The following is a 15,105-nucleotide window of genomic DNA, read 5'->3' on the forward strand; positions in this document are numbered from 1 at the left end:
CACATGAACTTGCTCATTAAAGCAGCACTGTATCTTTTTTGCAAGCCAAAGAAATGCACCTTAGTGTTAAAAAATGTAAAATATTTGGATTAAAAAAAACTTGTGCTTGCAGAGAGACTATTGTGTTTCAGCAGTTACAGAATTAGGGCACCCGAGCAACACATTTTCCCTGGATCTTTCAAGTAAACATTGAATGATCCAGAATCAAATCTCAGAGTGAACTCGTTTTATATTACTCTTTAAAGATATGTTGGCACAAAGTAGAAAATGCTTTCTGGGCTGATAGGTCTATTACAGGAACTGACGTGTTCATAACTGAGACTCCTATGCTGTGATACGGAAAGCAATTCTTATTTTGTTATATCTTATATTTTAATGTAGACTAAAAAACTGCAAGATATAATTGAATATAATTTGACTAGTTAGACTGACACATTATAAGTTCCATTCTAAAACATTAACGCTCTACCTGCATGGTAGTCAATGATCCATGACATTCAATTGTTTTTCTGAAGTCAAATGGGAACAACTGTTGCAAACATTAATCAACATGTTGGGTTAATCCTGCACCTTCATTGAAGAAGAGCAACAATCCTCAACATTTTAGGAAAACATCCCAGCTCTACATTAGTTATCTTCACTCTGTCATCTTCATGTGTGCATTGTATATTAAATTAAAAAGGCTTTACATTAGAAAACATATTACTTTTATCATTGAGGAAATTTGTTGTTTTTTCACTACTTTTCAACACGCTTACTGATTTACCTAAAACTGCAATTTTATATTTATGAAACATAGTTTTCATACACTATAAGCAAATTCAAACCTGTTCTAATAATTGACTGGATTACGGATTACATTACGGATTTCTTCTCTTCAAATGCAAAATGAGGGCCCAGTTGAGTACTGTATATCTACAGTAATTTATGTTTGCCCACCCTTGATTGCCAGAGCTGTGTTAGCTCAGATGGCGAGGGCGTCTAGCTCCTGACTGGAAGGTCCCGGGTTCAATCCCAGGTAGGGGCAAGCGATGGAGCTCTATTTCCTTCCAGACAGCTCCCAGGTCCGCTCAGCCTGCTTTCCAAATGAATATCGGGTGTTAATCCCTCCTGGGTTAATAGGCTGGCCTGAGCGTGATGCTGACCACATCACCTCCACTTCCAGTGTAGGATGGTCAAGAGAAAGTGGTGGCCCTTGCCCCCGATTCCTATGGGCCTTTATGGCCTGAAAAGGGACCTACCTACCTACTGTATGAGGGAGATAGAGCTTAATGTGAATATACATCCTTGGGATTTTTTTATGATTTTTTAGTGCACAGAGAGACAGGCTTGTAGTTGTTGGTTAGTGGCACAGTTATTTCTGGATCACTGACTACATCTGTACAGTATGTGTATTATTAGTCCTAGATTGATTAGTTGTCATATTCACTGAAGCCATGTTCCTTTATGCCTTCTGTAAAATCAAAGTTGACAAGCAGATGTTTAATATTTCATTGATATCTCTAGGAGCATGGTGGTAAAAGGTACAGTTTGACATGCTCTCTCTGCTATTTCTGTGCCATACCAAGAAAATACAATCGATAAAAGAAGCATTCACAAAATTACCTTAAGGGATTTATGTTGAGATAGAACAGTGTGGAGTGACTATTGACATCTATCTGTTTTCTATCCGTTTTATCCAATTCATGGTCAGGAGAGAGCTGGAGTCTTTCCCGGCAAGCAACAGGCATAAGATAGCATAGGATAACATGCTCCCTGGATGGGATGCCATTCCATCACAGGGCAAACGTTCATATAAGGTCTTATTTCCCAGAAGCCCATTAATCTACCAGTATGTCTTTGGACTGAGGGAGGAAGCTGGAGCACCAGGAAGAAACATACTCAAAGGGGAGATCTTAGAAATGCCATGCAGATAGCACCCCAGTAATTGAAACTAGGGCCCCAGCACTGTGAGGTAGTAATGCTAAATACTGTGCAACCATTCCTGTCCAACATATACATTATTTGTGAAAAGTATAAACAAAAACTGCTTTGAAGTTTTACTACTGATAATATCAGGGTGTTGAAAACAAGGTAACAGCATAATCAAAACAAAACTCTATAAGCTTATAATTATTTACAGTGGCACGAAACAGAGACTCACAGACAGACAAACAATTTATCTCATTGTTTAATTATACTAAATAATTTCACTGTGTAAATAAGTTGGTTGACATCTACGTTACAGTACCTCTGTCTCTGAACAGAAGGAACCACATTGATGAAACAGCGGATTTCCTGAACTTAAACTTTTTATAATGATGTACATCTGCTTTGTCTTTGAACTGTAACAACCTTTGAAGAAAGGATTTGTCAAAATGGGAGATCTGCTTAGATTCTCTTTCGTCCATGCTACCACTGTTTGCTTTACTCAGTCTTGCTTTTTTAATATTTATACAGTATCTGTTATTTTTCCAAGTTGCAAATATCCTGCATCTAAATAATGGATTTATTTTAAAAATAGTTTTTTTGTAATTATCTTAATTGTATTTTGAAATGCACAATTAATAAAATCTATTGTTTCAAGATAGAATATACGCATTTATTATGAATGAAATAGCATCACGTATTTTGCCGTATATATAATTAGTTTTTTTTTTATTTTAACCTAGCTGAAAAGTTTTCATTGGTACAGTGCCTTGCGAAAGTATTCGGCCCCCTTGAACTTTTCAACCTTTTGCCACATTTCAGGCTTCAAACATAAAGATATAAATTTTTTATTTTATGTGAAGAATCACCAACAAGTGGGACACAATTGTGAAGTGGAACGAAATCTATTGGATTTTTGAAACTTTTTTAACTAATAAAAAAATGAAAAGTGGGGCGTGCAAAATTATTCGGCCCCTTTACTTTCAGTGCAGCAAACTCACTCCAGAAGTTCAGCGAGGATCTCTGAATGATCCAATGTTGTCCTAAATGACTGATGGTGATAAATAGAATCCACCTGTGTGTAATCAAGTCTCTGTATAAATGCACCTGCTCTGTGATAGTCTCAAGGTTCTGTTGAAAGCTCAGAGAGCATCATGAAGACCAAGGAACACACCAGGCAGGTCCGTAATACTGTTGTGGAGAAGTTTAAAGCCGGATTTGGATACAAAAAGATTTCCCAAGCTTCAAACATCCCAAGGAGCACTGTGCAAGCGATCATCTTGAAATGGAAGGAGTATCAGACCACTGCAAATCTACCAAGACCTGGCCGTCCCTCTAAACTTTCAGCTCAGACAAGGAGAAGACTGATCAGAGATGCAGCCAAGAGGCCCATGATCACTCTGGATGAACTGCAGAGAACTACAGCTGAGGTGGGAGAGTCTGTCCATAGGACAACAATCAGTCTTACACTGCACAAATCTGGCCTTTATGGAAGAGTGGCAAGAAGAAAGCCATTTCTCAAAGATATCCATAAAAAGTCTCGTCTAAAGTTTGCCACAAGCCACCTGGGAGACACCCCAAACATGTGGAAGAAGGTGCTCTGGTCAGATGAAACCAAAATCGAACTTTTTGGCCACAATGCAAAACGATATGTTTGGCGTAAAAGCAACACAGCTCATCACCCTCAACACACCATCCCCACTGTCAAACATGGTGGTGGCAGCATCATGGTTTGGGCCTGCTTTTCTTCAGCAGGGACAGGGAAGATGGTTAAAATTGAGGGGAAGATGGATGCAGCCAAATACAGGACCATTCTGGATGAAAACCTGTTGGAGTCTGCAAAAGACCTGAAACTGGGACGGAGATTTATCTTCCAACAAGACAATGATCCCAAACATACAGCAAAATCTACAAAGGAATGGTTCACAAATAAACGTATCCAGGTGTTTGAATGGCCAAGTCAAAGTCCAGACCTGAATCCAATCGAGAATCTGTGGAAAGAGCTGAAAACTGCTGTTCACAAACGCTCTCCATCCAACCTCACTGAGCTCGAGCTGTTTTGCAAGGAAGAATGGGCAAGAATTTCAGTCTCTCGATGTGCAAAACTGATAGAGACATACCCCAAGCGACTTGCAGCTGTAATCGCAGCAAAAGGTGGCTCTACAAAGTATTAACGCAAGGGGGCCGAATAATTTTGCACGCCCCACTTTTCATTTTTTTATTAGTTAAAAAAGTTTCAAAAATCCAATAGATTTCGTTCCACTTCACAATTGTGTCCCACTTGTTGGTGATTCTTCACATAAAATAAAAAAATTATATCTTTATGTTTGAAGCCTGAAATGTGGCAAAAGGTTGAAAAGTTCAAGGGGGCCGAATACTTTCGCAAGGCACTGTAATACTCTACAAATGGCTATAGCTGTAAAAAGCTGTTACAGCTGTGGTCCCTGCCTTTCTTTTCATCTGAGGGGTGCAGTAAAACTGAAAAATGAAAATTTCCCTGAAAAAGGGAAACATTTCAGTGGTCATGGATGTGGGTCTGGATATTTGGGGCTCCTGGGCTGTTTGAGTCATAGTGTACTCAAGATGGCACAAGGGATAGGGTGCTACTTTACTTTACAATAGAAGTCCTGTAGCGAAGATCTTCATGACTGCGTACCTGTGTTCAAGCACTCACTTGTGCCATTGGCTACTTTATGTTCATTCTTATTCACACTAAAGTTGAGCAATGCTGGCAGCTTCTGTTGCCTAAAATATCTGAGAACCCACGGACATTGTGGTAGTGTCATTGCAATACCAATAGCAGAAGGGTTCTGTGTAGCAAACATATTCTATATAGAAACATATGGTCTTATTGTAGTTTGTATTTTTACTTCCTACAGTTGTGGGATAAATATGCAAGAGCGGTCAATTACTTTTGTCATTTAAAATGTTGATAATATTGAAGCAATCCTTCAGTGATAAGATGATATCATCTCCACGGGAAACACCTTTCTGTAAATCTGCAAAGAGCTGACATTGTAGTCACACACAAATAAAAACAATTGGACAGTGAACGATATAAATACTATAGACAGTGAGTGACAATCAATACAAAACATTTATGTATTTCCCCTAAATTAAAATGCTTAATTTTAAATAGGCATGATAGTGTTTCAGACTGTCTATGGACAGAGGAAGAACAGAGAATGATGATAGTCTTATGGATGTTTATCTGCATCACTGGAGTTGTGACCATCCTTGGTTTAGCTGTGCAGAAATATCTGGCGAAGCAATAGGAAAAAAAAAGATCTTAGATTAATAGCTAGGCTGCTTCAAGGGGATTTTGTCAAGGTCTGTACGTTAGTAATTGGTAATTATGACTTTTTCCATCCTCCAGGTCCCCAAAAAAAGATATAAATAAACATTTCCGCCAAAGGCTCAAGTTTCATCGCAGCGAGGAGAGTAACAATAAATAAGACTTGCTGACCAAGCCAGAGCTGACTTTGAGACGCAGGATCTGACAGGAACACAATGGGGTGAGTACATGTTTCTTTTTACTGTAAAACACAGGGGATATGGAATGTTTCACAGGAAATAAGCTTTAATATCTTGTTTATATTCGTTTTATGTGGTGTAGGCATTAAAGTTACCTGTTTCGCTCACTACAGGACTCAGTGGTTCAGGTAGCCACCTCTAAATAATTCTTGCAGGACACAGTTTGTCTTTGAAACAACGAGTTGGACAGAAGTGCAATATACTGCACCAAAAACGAGAAAAAGATTATGTCTTGATTGCAGCAAAAAAGGGGAAGGAGAGTATTATCTTTTTTATTTCTGCACTGCTTTTGTTACAGTTATTTAAAAATGCTTTATGTTCCTAACTGATAATAGAACTGGAATATAATTGAGCATGATCAAACTTTAACTTCTTGTAAAATATGCATATTTATTTGCATATTTACACCCGCCTGTACAGTTGACCGACAGAAAGTCAACATTATATTTGCCCATTTAAATATCACATCCCAAATGTGCTTGTTACTGGTAGACTTGCTAGATAGAGACATCTTCTGTTAATCATAATGAAACGTTAAGTGAGGATTTTGTCACTCTTCACATCTAGGCACAAGGAAAGTACAAGGTATTAATTGCAACAAGGAAAAATGTCATTTTACATGTGATGATTTGTAGGAGTTTTTGTATACTTTAATCATCTGGATAGTATTAGTGAAGCAGTAAACAAGGCAACAGAAGACGTCGATGTACTGTACAGTTAAGGAACAAGTAAAGGTTTATTCCATGCTGAAAAGAGAAGAAAAGAAACACAACATTTTGGCTGTGGCTCCAACCTAAAAAGATTCCACAGCCGAAACGTTGTGTTTTCTTCTCTTTTCTTTTCTCTTTTCTTCTCTTTTCATGGAATAAATCTTTATTTTGCAGCCAGCCTATGTATTCTGACGCAGCTACCTACCTGAACTGTACAGTTAATACGGGAAAAGAGTTAGTATGTTACAATGTAGTAGTGGTGACACATTACTGAGATCAGCAGTGGTCTGGCTCAAGATCAACAAAGACACAAGAACCCAGCAACAGGTTTGAAACTGATGTGCATCAACAGCAACTCCTGAAGTGTGTCAGCTGTGTGGAGGCTTGCAGCATTGTCAGTAAAATATACAGTGCATCAGTCTACCGAAGACTACTGAAGAGCTCACTCATAGTAACTCAAATAACAAATGCAGCTCCTCATTCTCATTACATGCAGGGGTTTTTCTGGTAAGGTAAGCTCATAAACTCAGTTGGCACATTCAAAATGGGAAGGTAAAAAGTAGAATAAACAATAAAAATAAAAATCAGGTACTACAAAATGCATACACCGGTTCGTTCTCATTTTTAGGATTAATTAATGGTGATTAAAATGTTACTTATGGACTTGTGTTCTAAAAGTGGGGTTTTTGCACTTTCTGTTTTGAGTATAGTTGCTCTGACAACATATGTCCCCATAAGAAGAATCCCTAAGTCTAGATATCTGTACACAGACATGTTAAGTTCTCACAACTTAGAAATATTTGACCATAAGATATTTCTATCCCCCCTCCCCTACACCATAGTCGGTACTTCTTGGCCATGTGAATCTAAAAACCACAGTTTGTTGAAGGTCACTGTGTGAGCTAAACTGGAAAACTAAATATACAAACCAGAGACAGAGTGTCTCCATGCTCCCTCTATTAAAGCTACACCCAGATGTAAACAATATTAGAAGATATTACTTTTTGTGATAATGCCACACTTAATGACAAGTCAGTGTTATGTTAGGTGACACAACTGACCAGTGTGATCCAGAAACGAGAGGTTAACAGTACAGAGTTACAAAAGTATATACTGTAGATTCCCACGGCCCAATCTGCTTGTTTCGTATTGTTATATTAGTTTCGTTAATAGTCTGTTGGACTGTTACCAGCAAACAGAAGGTAAACATTGTTTCCAAGATTTTGCTTGATTCCTCTTGAAACCTAGCTTTATGCAATGTTTATAATAAAAATGGTGTTACGTAACAGTTGATGAGAAAGGGAAATTAAATGAGGTAAACACAGCTGTGTGGTGTGCGATCATTTTAAAAATAAGCACTAAAGGAAGAGGTTGATGCTGTCAAAAGCTTTTTTAAAATTTCATATAAGAAATGTATAACCTGTATATTAGGTTAATGTTACCATGTGTAGATGTTGCAAAAACATACAATGAAGTCCATGGCATGCATTAGGTTTCTAGCAAGCTAGAACTAAAATATTGCGAGTAGTTCTTACGAACTTTGAGTCACACCAAATGCAAAAACACTTAACTGTTGTTATCATAAAGTTAAAAAAGGGTTTGTCATAGTTTGGAATTCAGTTGATTTATATAAATGTCCACATTCCGCTGTGGAAATTCAAGTTCTTCACAGAATTTTGTAAGTGAAAAGTACCATATGACACGATGCATCTTTGCTGTGCTCTTTTCTCCTGTGAATGTAAATAAAACTCTGCCCTCATGTATTATCTGTTGTCTGCCTAGAAATGTGAAGATAATTTATTATTATGTGTATGAACATAAAATGTAGAGGAAGCCCATCAGCCGACTGTATTTGCTTGTGTTTCCACTTATACAATTTAATGAAGTTGTGTAATTCAACAGATATACCTATAAGATCTTTGAGGATTTCTTTCTGTTTTCTTCAAGCCTTTCAGACTTCCTGAAAAACAGGAAAAGCTTTAATTAATTTTAGGAAATTGCCAAAAATGACCTGTAGAATTACCTGGACAGAGGTAAGGAGAAGTTCTAAGTGACTGAAGGACTACTCTCCTTGAAGCACTGTACAACACTCCCAGCTTTGTAACAGTATTTGATTATGGTGGTTGATATACAGATCCTCTAAATTTCTTCAGGCCATCAGAATATTCTATGCATGCTGGCAATTCATTAGAGGTACGTTTTCAAAATTGTTCTTAATTTATGTGATGACTGTCTGTGACAGTTACTCATTGTAGAGTGCAATTACAAAGTTTACAATTCAACTTCTTGTATTATAATGCATTAATGCTCTATACTCTATATAAGCTTTTAATTCTGTTTAATTTACCATGTCAATTTTCCATATCTCTTTCTTGTGTTTCTGCTTTTATTATTATTTTTAGTTCCATAGTACAGGATAATCCAACATACAGCAGTTAGATCCTATGTGGTAAAGGATTATGGGTAAATACTCCCCAATTGCATGCAGTGCATGTACAATTGATTAAAATCAAAGGTGATTATTATTTGATTTTTCATAGTGGGAAGCCTGAAGCAGCACTGTCCCCTATCATGATTTCTGGCCTGCCTGGTCCAGGTTAGATGCTGAGAAACTGAAATTCTTTGGAAACCTGTGGATACTTGTACCTCTTATGTGGCAGCCAGCTCATCCATGAGACACTGACCAGAGCTGGCTGTAACATTTCACACAGCATAGAACCTTGGTGCAATTACTGGCTGAAATTTTATCTGAAAACATCTGTCATTATTGGAAGACTCCGTGATTCGTTAGGTGTATTTATTCACTTGACAGATCCATTTATCCAACACATTTTAAAATGAATAGTGAAAGTGTTTGACACCTGTTATCACTTTAAACCACTTTGTGCGGTACTATGGCACAATGTGCAATAGTGTGTCACACTTTTCCACAGGCTATATCTATCTAAGCTGTCAAAAGCCTTCTTGTATCCCCCTGCTTGCTCTTCCCTCCAGACATCATCGACCTGGATTTTTAATCACCATAGGATCATTCTGCTCCAGATAATTTCTGGATTCAGTTGTTGTGGTTTTTCAGATCTGTTTTCTTAAGTAGTTTTATTTTTCACTCTTTTTTTTTCCTTCTCTTGGGACTGTTTTTTTGTCTGCCAGCCATTCAGTCAGCTCCTGAGACCCGGTCAGCTTCTCCAGTTCTGAGCACATGTTGTCAAAGCCCATTGATATCTGATCTCCTGCCCCTTGATGGCTTTTTTCAGATTTTATTCATCTCGAAGGGATGGATGTTAGTATCTGTGATTTGGGGTGTACTGTACGTGACTGAAAAAATTGTGAGTCTCTAGTGAGTTGAATGTGGTTGAGCATTTCTTTTAAATGTTCCTCTTAAATAATCTTTTCCATTTCTTTCTCATTTGTTGCCTCTGTCAGTTTTGCAATATCTCCACTTTGTAAGTGCACAAGGGAGAGCTTGCCAATTTACCTCCAAGTTTACCTCCACTGACTGTGTAAAAAATAGGTTTTAGGTCACCTTTATGCCCTCTTTCCTCAGGCTTTTGCTGCTTTTTTGCCATCGCAGTTTCTTCTGTTGTTTTGCTCTAGAGTCTTGATTTGCTTGTCATTCTCTTTGTACCGTGACAGTGAGGGGAGAAAACTATACGACAAAGCCAGGAAGAAGCAGGTGCAGAGACAAGAGTACTGTTTGAAATCTAAATGGTGAGTCCGTCAAAAGCTGATCAAAAAAGTCTAGAACAATTAGGACAGAGGAGTGTGAAGGAGAACAGCTGGTTAGTTTGTTGCAGAGGAAAAGAGATGCTTTGGTTTCTGCTTGTGACATCAATCACAGGTGTGCCGGCAGCTATTGTTTTAAAGACCTCCTGATATTGTTAATAGAATTGATATTGATGACCGTGGAGGACTTGAAATACTGCATTTATAATGCACAGAGCCAAACATGGCACCAGCAGATATGGAGCAGATGTCTGCACAGAGAGAGGGAGATCTTCCAGACTGTGCATTAAGCTATTTTTAAATCCCATACATCCTTCTTTCCAGGCTGACATTTATTCAAGAAAATATTTACACATACCTTTTTTCAGAATGTAAGAACATAAACAAATGTTATGATGAAAACGCTACACTAAACCCCTCTGAGTCACACTGTTCTAAACACAGGGCTAATGGAATAGAGTGTCAATTTATTTCCAGTTTTATATAACATGTCAAAAAAACATAAGAATAGTTCCAAATGAGAGGTCCATGTGGTAGTTAGTAGATGGATATTTGATCCTGACCATTTCTCAAGATCCCTATCTAGCCATTTCCTGAAGGAAACTAGGTATCAGCTTCGACAACATGGCTGGGAAGAGTGTTCCATACACCTAAGACCCTTTGTTGAAGGGCCTCCTGTTTTTGGTTTTAAATACAATTCCAGTCTTCTCGGTTCATGTGTCTCTTTTTATTCAGAAGCATGCGAAACATGACTTTAGATAGAGCATGACCTACAGTATAATGTGAGAGTGTTCCGAGTGAGTCTTCAAATCAACTTATATTTTGGGGACATTTTGTTACAACCAAATGCTCCCAGTCGTCGTAAGTTGAAAAGCAAAGGTATTAAATATTAGAAGTACTGTTTATGGGAGAAGGAAAGGCTTTGCTATTGTTTTTCCTTCAATTCCCAGACTTGACTCCTATTTTTGGAAGTCTTTCCAGAAAACAGTTTTTCTGCGATAGAGTGGAAAATAACAATTCAAGAGCAAAGTTCACCACAGAAATCTGGACAAGAAAAGAAACATTATATACTGATCAAGTGATGAAAAAGAAAGTAAAACAATATAAAACAAAACTGAACCACGGTGTTCTCCAGTTTTCTAACATCTATGGTTTTGTAATATTGTAATAACACTTTTGGATCTTCACATTGTATTAATTCCTGTCAGAGCTGTTGGTAGCTTTTGTTTCTTTTTGTAGACTTCCAAATTGAACTCATTCTGATGGGGATAAATCTTATTTTGTAGTAATCTTTTTTTTATTTTTTATTTTTACTGTTTTATTTTTAAAGTTAACACTGACCATGAACTAAAAATAATGTATGTACATAAAGGACAGAGTTTATAGAATATAAAGCTTTTATTAATAATATTTCAGCAACAAAGTACCATTAAGTGAAAATGACTGAAAGTGTGTCTTATGGATACAAGTGGTTTAATTATGGAATAATGGCAAATGTACCGAAACGGGGGATAACAGTTTAAAGATATTGTGCTTGAGATTCATCCCAAGATTATGTGAATAAGTGGCTACTGTAGAAAACAGTTTCCCAAATAGAAAAAAAGAATGACAAAGGACCTACTTTATAAAATCACTTAAAGTAAACACACAGTTAAAGAAATGGAGTGCAATGAAATGATTTAGCAAATATAAATGATAATAGGAAAGCCAAGAAAGAGAGAAGAATATTGTATTTATCTAAAATAATTATAAAAAGGTTTCCTCATGGTTACAAAACAAGCAGTTGCAACAAGCTATCTGCTGGACATTGACTCTGCACCACTCACTCTTGAAGCCATAAACAGGCATGACATTGCTTTTTGCAGCGTGTGGCCTTGTTATGATGCTCAGCGACATGTTGTCGTGAAGCACTAACCCTGCCTGTTTAGGATAAGTGGCCTTCTGCAACCCATCCATTGTGTGATGGAGCCCCTCCACCCCTACCGAGGACATCAAGAAGCACGTCTTAGCACATCAAATCAAGATTTAGATAGGAGTCTCCTAAATGTTCTGTATAAGCAGAGACCTCTTTGACATGGCTCCCATGATTAACAGGGCTTATAACAGTATGGAAGCGGTGCTACAAAGATGAGGGCTAAAAATATACTGTACCTAAACAACATGTTTAGAAGCATGAGAGGAGATCCTCCAATAAAAAAGGCCAAAAGATACGTTTTTATACTTCCTGAAAACATTAATTTCTTGTTCTGATATCTGCTATTGAAAAGGAATATCATCTCTGAGAGGGTTTGTAGAAAATCTTTTCTAACAAAAGAGAAAGTATAAACACCCGCCTCATGTTTTTTCATTAAACAGCCTTATGTAAACCATTGTCCATGTTCTTAATCTTAAAAAAATGTAAAGAATTTAATTTGCCCTGTCATACACGCATTAAGTTCAGATGTTTAATTGAGTGTTGTCAGCTCTTTGCTACATATATAGTATGTTGAACTTTTACATTTTCCAGTGGGTTTGTGCTCATACTGAAATGTTCCAAGTGCTGTCATAAAAACTACTTTCTTTATTACAGTTTTTCAGCTGATTTATCTTAAATACAAGAGGATATACTGTACAACTTTAACAATATTAAGTTGGGGAAAGGCAGCGATATATAAAGTCTTCCAGAAGGCATTTTGCATTTATAATCTGAAGACTAAATTTACTTTTTAGACCCAGTATAATACAATATACAATACAAGATCTGTTAAAACAATACTGCTTTAGGGATATACTGTAAATTTTATTCATTGAATTTAGGAAGACAGAGTCTCATACATACTGTATGGTAAATAATGCAGTTTAACTCCTGCTTGACTACTGCAGTCATTTCTTAATCATCATAATATCATCCTTCTTCACAGATATTTGTTAAAAAAGGTTCACTCATACTAATTTCAAAATCAAGCTTTGATTTTTCTAGAAAGGAAAAGAGCTTTGCAGGCCTATTTTAGCCTTTAGACAGTAACAGGTGGTTGAAAAATAATATGTGCATGTGTTCTGCTGAAACATAGACTATATAAATAAAGGAAAGATTTTTAATGTATAATACTGCTACATGTTTATTCCTAACATTATTAACTATGTATTGGGTACTTGAAAATTACTTTAGAACCCATTTTAATTTGGACTGCACTAGTGTACATACAGTAGTAGACTAATTGCTGAGAACTATAAACAAGGCGGCACACTAAAGTATCTTGAGTGGACCTAATGGTAAAAAGTACTTTTCTGTGATTGCTTCAAGGCAATAATTTAATTGAATTTTCAGGAACAGGCAGTAGAAGATATATCTATATTTAATGCACTGACATTTTATTGCCAGGGTTATCGTTTGATGTGTAAAGGACAGTATAGCCAAGCATAAAGGTATAATTACTTGATTGAAAAGTGCAGTAACAAGAAGAAAAATAATGGCTTTTTTAGTTATAATGAATGGACAAAGACTCCAATTTTGAACATTCTCAACATTCTATTGATCTCTCCAGAATTTATGCATACAGTATAGTGGTTTTCTTACTGGAGACAATGAAATGGATTCCTTTATGCTAATGGAAATTTATCAGGCATACAGTACATATCCCTTTGTAGCTACTGTATACTGCCATGAACTCTGTAATCGATTGAACTCTCTGTGTAAACATTTGAGAAGCTTAGTTGTAGCTACTCTGGGTTCTTACCAGTTTTTGGAATGTTATAATTTTAATTATTTTCTTCAGCATTAAAATGCTGGCTTGAATGAATCTACATCTGGAGATTGTCAGTCTAAAATTCTCTACTTTTTTTTTTTACTCTGGATGAGCTCTTCTGGTTCTACTGGCTGTATGGTTCAGGTCATTGTCATGTTTTATGATAAACCAGTAAGTATGGAAACATTTTCTTCTACTTAAGCAGAAAGATGTTCTGTAAACACCCACATTTTAACTGCTGCTTCCATTAGCCAGCTCCAGTAGAGATCTTGCATCCTCAAGCCAGTCCACCCTTCACAGATTAGTTGGAACATCTGGACTTTTTTTCCACACTTTAACCATTCCGTCACATTTTATAAAGGTTTATCTTGGTCTCATCTACCCTCATCCTGAAGAATGGCGGAGGTAATGTCATGACCTGCTATACTTGTGTTGTATGAGTGTGTAGTTTGTTTAACTTTACCTTTACATAAAATGACTGTATATGTTAACGTTATATGTTATGTTACTTCTATAATGTACAAGTATTCAAAGAAACATCCACTAAAGAAACATTCCCACTGTTTTTTATAGAATTCCCTCAGAGACACATGTCCTCATTTTACAGCACAAACACGCAAGCCATTATTTTCACAAGGGTTTCATTTTTAGATTTTTATTTTTAATGACTCTTTAATTGTCCTTTTAAATAGAAGGGGCTGTATAATTAATCATAAAACCCCTGTCCACAGGCCTGAGGTGACAAAATGGAAATAGTGGACATGACTGTAGCAAATGACAGCTCATTGGCATCTCTAATTCTCAGTAGAATTGCTAAAAAACAGGGGCAATGTAGAAAAAATAGAACAGTTCATAAGAAGAAATTAAACAGAACAGCTTAATGTGATTTTTCTATGATCTATGTGATAATAAATGCAAAAATAATAACTTTGTTTCAAGTCACACCAGGAATCATGCCTGTCAGTGGAGTAAATTGTCAGTTTTACAGCTTATTATGGGATGTGGAATTCAAGAATACTTACTGTACAAAAATTCAAACGTGAAAACTTGTTCCCTCATACATTTTTCATACATTTTCATCAAATAGCTTTGATAATGAAACGCCAGTAAAGATTACAGACAAGATGAAGAATTAATGTATTTTGCAATATGTCTTTGTTTAAAAAGGAATGCTGAACTTTTAGGACATGCTAAGTTCCTGTTATTTGTTCAATACCCACTGAGGTGTTTGTTATTCAGTGGGCAGGATCAGGATCAGGATCAGTTGTGCTTCAGTAGTTGTCCCGAAGGTCTCAGTGTTACATCCCTCCATTTTCTAACCACTTTATCCAATACAGGGCTTGAGGGGGAGCCGGATGCAAGGCAGAATACACACTGGATGGGAGGTCAATCCATCGCAGGGCACACAGAGACACATAACACCCACAGACACACACCAGAAGCCAATTAACCCACTAGTGTGTCTTTGCACTGTGGGAGGAAAATGGAGCACCTGGAAGAAACCC

At 36.9% G+C, this 15,105-nt stretch overlaps 1 protein-coding gene across 2 annotated transcripts in view; it reads left to right on the top strand.

Moving 5' to 3' along the window:
* The first annotated feature begins 5,174 nt into the window (after window positions 1-5,174).
* LOC148677652 (cGMP-specific 3',5'-cyclic phosphodiesterase-like) overlaps window positions 5,175-15,105 on the top strand; it is a 65,839-nt gene continuing 55,908 nt past the window's right edge. Inside the window, exons 1-2 of one of the 2 annotated variants that reach the window (XM_088616160.1) lie at window positions 5,175-5,423; window positions 9,786-9,860. In XM_088616160.1, coding sequence (XP_088472286.1) covers window positions 5,419-5,423; window positions 9,786-9,860 — 80 coding nt within the window. In that variant the 5' untranslated portion in view covers window positions 5,175-5,418. The remainder of the gene's footprint in view (window positions 5,424-9,785; window positions 9,861-15,105) is intronic. The other variant, XM_088616243.1, reaches the window with a different exon arrangement.

Source organism: Lepisosteus platostomus, chromosome 1 (genome assembly GCF_059453375.1).
Source record: "Lepisosteus platostomus isolate fLepPlt1 chromosome 1, fLepPlt1.hap1, whole genome shotgun sequence".
Classification (NCBI taxonomy): domain Eukaryota; kingdom Metazoa; phylum Chordata; class Actinopteri; order Semionotiformes; family Lepisosteidae; genus Lepisosteus; species Lepisosteus platostomus.